Here is a 7,500-nt window from a genome sequence, read left to right as displayed (position 1 = left end):
CGTGGGCGATTCCAGAGCCGTGATGGGTGACCTCAAGGGATCCACCATTCCACTCTCCTTTGATCACAAACCTAACCAGGTCAGTGGACGAGCATTCATTATTGTTCATATTATCATATTTATTGTTTTTTGCTGTTTATTGGTATTATTGTTTTTTATTGGTTATGTTAACAGTATTATTCTCATTAATATTATACTTAATATTACCTCAGCAGTCTTCATTTTCTTTCTTTCTCTCCATCTTTCTCCACCCCCGAGTAGCTGAAGGAGAGACGGCGAATCAAGGAGGCTGGCGGCTTCATCACCTTCTCAGGTGTGTGGCGCGTGGCGGGCATTCTGGCCACCTCCCGCGCCCTCGGAGATTTTCCCCTCAAAGAACCTCGCAAACTGGTCACAGCCGAGCCAGATGTCCTAACATTTAGTCTTCGTGATCACAAGGTAGCTAAAGATGTGATTTTTTCTTTCTTTTTTTTCTTCTTTTTTTTCTTACAGTGATGTTTTACCTTCTACCATCCTATTGATTTGTATATTTTTTGTCTACCTTCCCCTCCTGTAAATCTTATACCTTGTTCCTTCTTCCCATCCAGGCTCACTTCGTCATCCTGGCCACGGATGGGCTGTGGGACGTGTTCAGCAATGAGGAGGTGGTAGCATACGTGCGTGACCACATCCATGAGTCGGACTTCGGCGCCAAGTCCCTGTGCATGAGTGCCTACTACCGGGGCTCTCAAGACAACATCACAGTCGCCATCCTCAACATAGACAAGTTGGGCTTGTAGAGGACGTGTTCACTCTTCTCTATCATTTCCGTAGTTCAAAAGAAAAATGAAAGTCGAGAGCTTTAACTGACTACATGTATAGTGATATATATATTAAAAAAAAGCTTTTGTGTCCCTTAACTCTTTCAGTAAGAATATATATCTAATTCCTCATTAGGAAAAGGAAAAAAGTAGGCTCATTTATCATAGGTTTCGTAATCAGAAATATTAACCATACAGCACTTTTCTGTACTTTGATTTTTCTCGTTCCAATCTACCATGGCTTGGCCATTTCAGCATTCGGAGGAGTCGTTTGGAAAAAGGATTTTTCAAAAAGTCAGTTGAGATTGGTTATTTGGTTGCTGAATACGGTTTGGGTTTCTCTCTTCGCTGATGGCTTGCATTGTCTCAGTGAAAGGTTTATTAGGACGCTAGTCAAGTTGTGTTTTGCCGTGGCAGGATTAGAGGAACGCTAGTGTGATATACTACTCAACGATGTGTAAATATATAAACGTTATATTGCATACGTAGGTAAGGTTTTGATACGGATGGCTACTCTATTTTGGGATTCAGAGCGAAATAATTCTGTGGAAGTCATTTGTATTTTTTCTCTCTTTCTCGGCCATATTATTAACAAGATTATATTAAAGATACATGTGCATATATAGTTTTTTCTAAGTGTTCTGTTTCCAAAAAGAATTGTATGCTTTCATCAAGAAAAAGTCATTGTATTATATTTAAAGGAAGAATCATTGGTTGATATATGAATGTTTTAAGTTGAAATTAGATGACTAGATAAGTAAATATATATATTATTGATAAAAGGATAAAAGTTTGATATTTATCTGACTGCATATGCTTTGGACCTCCGTCCCTTAGGCTCTTGTTCTTTATGATCTCTCTGGCGAGCTGTACGTCCTTTTTCTGTTAGGTGGAAAAGTAGGTAGGCGTCAGTGAAGGATATTCATCAATTCAGTATGCAGGGAAGAAACACATTTGTGTATTGTGCAATAATATTTATACTGTTTCTTTATTTTGTATTTTTTGATGGGGCCCGTCTTGTGCATTTATCAAAAGATTGAATAAAATAAAATAAAAATTTGTTTAGTGCTTGCTCTGTATTTATTATTAAGGCACTGCTTATTACTCAGATGATTATTGTTACCAATCAAGATCTTTTTATACCATAGGTCAACATACTAGCACACACAATAATGTTCACACAGCTGCAGCCACAAGAAGGCTTCACTATGCTATTCATCATCACATTCATGTATTCTTTCTTTTAACCTGTCAGTCAGAACGGGGTACGTGTAAAAGCCGAATACTTTTATTTAAGGATCTCTGTTGTTGAATAGCTAAGGAGAGTGGCATGTTCTCCTCACATCATTCCTAGGACAATTTTTTTCTTTTTCTTTTCTGCCAGATTTTTTTTTTTCTCTCTTTCTCTTCTATGGAGTATTTTTTGTAGGTGTTAATTTAATATATTTACATTTTACTTTTTTCACTCTCATTTGTGAAGAAATAATTGTGTATTAAAAGAAGATATGCTCGAAGGTTGTGTTTTATTTATGCAATCCTTTTTGTTTCTTATTTTAAATGCAGGAGAAATGAAAACTGAAAAAAAATATACATTATATATATATATATATATCACATCTACAATTAAGTAGTGCATTCTGAAGAGGAGATTTCTTGAAGTATGAAAAATTTGAGGCTAAAATTATTAAAGTGATTAATGAAAAGACGAATGCATTTAAAGAGCTTACTTTCATTTTTTTTTCTTTCTGCATATTAGTGGAGGACAGGAAACAGGATTGTAAAAAAGACAATGCATACTGAAAGAACATTCCATTTACTAAGTTAATACAAAGACTGCCATTGAATGTGTGAAGTACATACCAATATCTGGCCAGCCAGACACTTGGGGTTTGGCACTCATCAATCTATTGCCAAGTACTGCAACCGCTAGCTGATTTTGACACCAAGCTGCCAAATGCGTTGTAGTCATTGTCGTAACGGGTCTACGTGGTGGCTTATTCAAGTTCTTATCAGTACCTGGGACACTTGAAGACTTGCCTCAGGTACATGTAGCAGCATTACCTGGCAAGGCTGCTCGTTTCGGGGTGGGGGGGGGAAAAAAAAAACAAAAAAAAACAGCTGTTCTTTCTTCTAGTCAGGTAAGTGTGGTAAAGGCTAGCTATGGATTCCACATCTGGTCTGAGTACGCTTCATAGTTCCACTGCGTAACCCAGTGCTCAATTGAGAATAAATTTGCTGCAGTTTTTGAGCAGATCTGGATGCAAGGGCCGATTCCTCTTCTTGGGAATCGGTCATCAGGCACTCTGTAATCAGGCCAAGGTGTGATTTGCAACAGATGTTCACACCACACTACCTGTAAATCAGCTTCTTGAGTTGCCCTCTTGTACATAACTTATATGAAACATTCCTATCGTTGTTAAGTTGTTATTGTTACTTTTTAAAAATCAACTAAGACCTATTTTTTCACTCCAGACTAATAACAAGAGAAAGCATTAAAGGTATCTTGACACACTTCTCTCATACCACATGAGATGGTGTTAGTCACAGATGGAATCACATTCAGAAAGTCATTGAGTAAAGATAGTTCAGTTTTATATATATACAGATACATGTGTGTGTGTGTATGTATGTGTGTGCGTGTGCGCATTTCTGTCGTATAGTGTATGCCAGTGACTGAATCGAATGTCTTGATCTATGTGTGCCTATGTAGCTGTGTATGTGCCTGTATTAATGACTGCCCATAAAAACACTGTGCTCTCATTAACTGGCACCTCAAATTAACCAAAGGAGTGTGAGGCACAACTGGGGGTGACACGTTGAGTGTTCACCTTCAAACTTAAAATTTAAAATAATTGGAAAAAACTTGTTTTGTGATCTATTATGCACTATTCAGTGAGATCAAAAAGGGTGATTGTGCACTCAATTAGTTAACAAAAATCCACCCTACTGCCATGAAACAAAGTGAAAGAAAAGTCATCTCAGCAATCTACCTTGTAATCAAATCCTTTAATCCTTTCTTTTAAATTTAGACCAGTTTATGGAAAAAAGTAAGTGGTGTACCAAAGGTCTGCATTCCTATCTTGCTACACAAACACCCAGACTGGTCAGAAACTAAGTGCACTGCCTTCAAAAGTGGTTAAAGTCATCTAAAAATCATAAACAACCAATAAATGTTTGAAATGAGTAAAGCAATACAATACAATACTTTCTTGTAAAGCCTTTCACCATCACAAATATTGTAAGTTATCTGATTCACATTCAGATATTCATGGTAGTTCAAGCTACCTTGCGTGTGAAGTTATATTTCAATTAAGACTTAAGCATAAACTTAGTGTGTCTGTGTCTGTGAATGTGAATGTGAATGTGTTTATGCATGTGTGATTATTTGTGTACGTTTATGTATACATGTATGTTAACAGACAAAATGTATAAGTATAAAATATACAAATACATTGATTCATATTTTGATATACACATATACAAAGAGAGGAAACTGTTAACTCTCGATCTGCTCACTGTCTGTCGATAAATCTCTCAAGAACCAGACAGAGATAAAAGAAGTATGATAGTATCACTGAATACTCTCATTAAAACATAATGGCCCATTAGACATCACACGGACATTTTATAGTTTTGAGTCAATATATCTTGATACTGACTTTAGAAGGAGAGTAGAAAAAGATGATTTGGACACCCATAATGGCACTTTTCATAACAGATAAAGTGACAGAAAAATGGCAAACTGATCATTTAGAAGATTTAGCAATAAATGTGAAAAATAACAGTCAAGTTGGTCCATTGAAAATTTTCATGGTAACCTCATCAACTGTCCACATATATCAGTTCAGTTAATTATTTAATGTAGTGTTTATGCAAATACTACTCCATGTTGAATCTGATTTGTGGTACCATAAATAATCTATATTTCTGGATAATTACATTTTCTATCTCTTCAACTAGAACAAATAAATATCATATTCCAATCTCATTTCACAATTGGACAAAACTCTATCTTTTATCTGTTTTCAAATAAATTGACATAAATATATCTTGAAATCAGGACAAACTATAACGCATCAGACGCACAAAACGAAATTCTCAAGTCTTGCCTGTAATCAAAAGGAACAGCATTGTTAACACTTCTTTTGTGTAGCACCTGTCAACTCTAGTATTCATCCCAACAATCAAACTTGCATTGCCTGAGATGTACAAGTAAATCTTTTAACACCATTCTAATTAATATCACTATTCCTCTCATTTTATTTCGTCTAAAAAAAAAGATAAATTTAGCATTCCCTATCAATTGCATCTACAAAATCACAAAGAAAAACAAGCCATTCAAAAATATCTCATAATAAACATAAATATAAAACCTAAATAAGCTACCAAGTTCATATCTTTCTTAACTCAGCAGTTAAATATGTATAAGAAAATATAACATTTCAGATGAGCTATAACACTATCATCAGTCATAAGCCCTTTAGATCGATGTTGTAAAAGGATTGAATTATTTTGAACAATTTTACAAAGCAAGATAATGAATTATGAACACTACCAATATTGGAACCTTGGTTCCATTGCACATCATGGCTTGTGAGACACTTACTTCTCAGTCGTAAACCTTTGTCAACACCTGTCACACCAGCCTTCTCCTCCCTCTGAGAACAAGTATGCCGGGGCCCAAAACCTTATCATGATCTTTAATTCTTGTGCCTGTTTTAGGTGACAAAGTGATTCATGTTTACTCAATGTGAATTTCATACCTGAATTTATCATACAAAAAAAGATAAAACAGGAAAGAAAAGAAAAGGATTTCTGGCAAGATTTCCCTGTGAATTTCAGTTGAGTTTTAAAACTACTCTCTTGGATCAAACTATACATTAATCTTCAGTAAGTTCCACTTGTGCTCTACATAGCTTGATCAATCTGTCAAATAAGTAAAAGCTTTTTCATGTTAACCCATTCACGACGGGGGCATTCCAGCCTTGCATGTCACAATGCCGGGGCTTTCCAACACTTAGGCCTAAATCAGTTAAATAACAGACGCCATATCGCGTCCCCAGCGAACCTTACCCGCTGAAAGACAGCTCTATTCCCACTTTCAAATACTTGATATTTACTCAGGACCTACCACAGAAAATATCATTACAATGCTGATTACAGTTTAGAAATTCACCATTAATTATCCTTTCTTTTACATCATATCCTTTTTCCCCCCTTAGTCATGAGTATTCCCGAAGCTGTCACTGGAAAATAGCATCCGATGCTATGACGTTTAAAGTTAAAATTGCACAGAATCAGAAATGATCAACAGGGGGGGTTTTCTCATGAAATTTTAGGATATTTACATAAATATATAAAAAATGTATAAGAGTACAAAATATCAAAGTTACAGTAATCATAAAAGACAATGGATCAGAAGAGTACATTGAAGAAATTAAGAGAATTGCTTTGGTACAAATTGATGTCATTCCCCTATAATCATGAGGCATAAACAACATATCAGTTTCATTAAATCTCTAGTGTTTGTTTCTTTATTTTCTCTTGAAACAAAACATAACAATATATATTTTTTTTTGCTTATCAAGAAGTGCAACTAAATTCTCATTTCTGACACGAGAAAGTCAGAGTGTTAGATCATGTTGGGTTAATACATGAATATACTGGCTGATAAAATTCAGAGGTGCATCTAAATGGGCTTAAACCTCAAGAGCTTTCAGACACTTCTCTCTCGTCCCTCACATAAATGAACTGTTTACCTTTGTGTTTTACCAATGATTTATGAAAGTCATCGGTAAACTGTTAAGCTACTCAACGTCAAATATGGAAACAAATCACAAATTTTAAAGGGAGAACAAATGTCCCATGTCTCACCTCCCCTAGCGCTACCCATTATGAAATCTGTTGAAGTTTCAATAAAACCTAGGTAAAAACATTTAATAAAAGGATACTAGGCTTTAGTAAACATAAATACAAAATGTGGCTTGGCCCAGTTCTTTGATTGTCCATTATTTGCACGTTCAATTTCCGACAAGATAAACAACTGCATTTGGTGAATCACTACTTACCATTGTCTCTTTTTAGGCTTTCAAAGATCTGCGTATTTGTCTGTGCAAATATCTACTGGCATTACATTCTATCTTTTTTTCATATTTATACTAATCTTTGATTTGTAAATAGGTGCAAATGAATATTCAGAAATCAAGGGAGTAGTTTCATCCTGGTGGAAAAGGTTAAGCTCTGACAACTTTCGGAAATTAACATGAATGACTAATCCTTCGATGTAATAATCTTTCGGGTGAGTAAATCCTTATATTGATAATGATAGTGGAGGGTAAAGAACAGATGTAATCAAGTCAGCATCTTTGGAATATTCACTGTCTTTAACAATATTAAACCTCAGACAAATTGATGGAAACTTTACTGATCTTTTTTTTTTTTTAATCAAAGCTGCATCCTACTTCCTAGTATGTTCTGCATATAAAGCAGTGCATAATATATTTGGCAATCACAGAGGAAACTACCATCTGCTTCTCGTATATTTCCTCCTCATGCCCATGTTCTCTTCACAGGACTTCTAATTCCTCAGAAAATCAGCACTTTACCAATAAGAATGAAATTAGTATCAACAGACAGCATTTGACAAGCAATGTACCTTTTCCACAGTTAGAATTACCAAACTATAATAAGCAGACTGAAA

At 35.3% G+C, this 7,500-nt stretch overlaps 1 protein-coding gene across 1 annotated transcript in view; it reads left to right on the top strand.

The window, feature by feature from the left end:
• The window catches only part of LOC122267263 (uncharacterized), a 28,933-nt gene extending 26,619 nt beyond the window's left edge, over positions 1-2,314 (top strand). Inside the window, exons 3-5 of the mRNA XM_043037299.2 lie at positions 1-79; positions 262-438; positions 588-2,314. The exon at positions 1-79 is cut by the window's left edge and continues 52 nt beyond it. Coding sequence (XP_042893233.2) covers positions 1-79; positions 262-438; positions 588-779 — 448 coding nt within the window. The 3' untranslated portion in view covers positions 780-2,314. The remainder of the gene's footprint in view (positions 80-261; positions 439-587) is intronic.
• The last annotated feature ends 5,186 nt before the right edge of the window (positions 2,315-7,500 follow it).

Source organism: Penaeus japonicus, unplaced genomic scaffold, assembly GCF_977035675.1.
Source record: "Penaeus japonicus unplaced genomic scaffold, GWHDUDI00000001_assembly GWHDUDI00000015, whole genome shotgun sequence".
In the NCBI taxonomy this organism is placed as follows: domain Eukaryota; kingdom Metazoa; phylum Arthropoda; class Malacostraca; order Decapoda; family Penaeidae; genus Penaeus; species Penaeus japonicus.
This window is presented reverse-complemented; position numbering and strand designations above follow the sequence as displayed.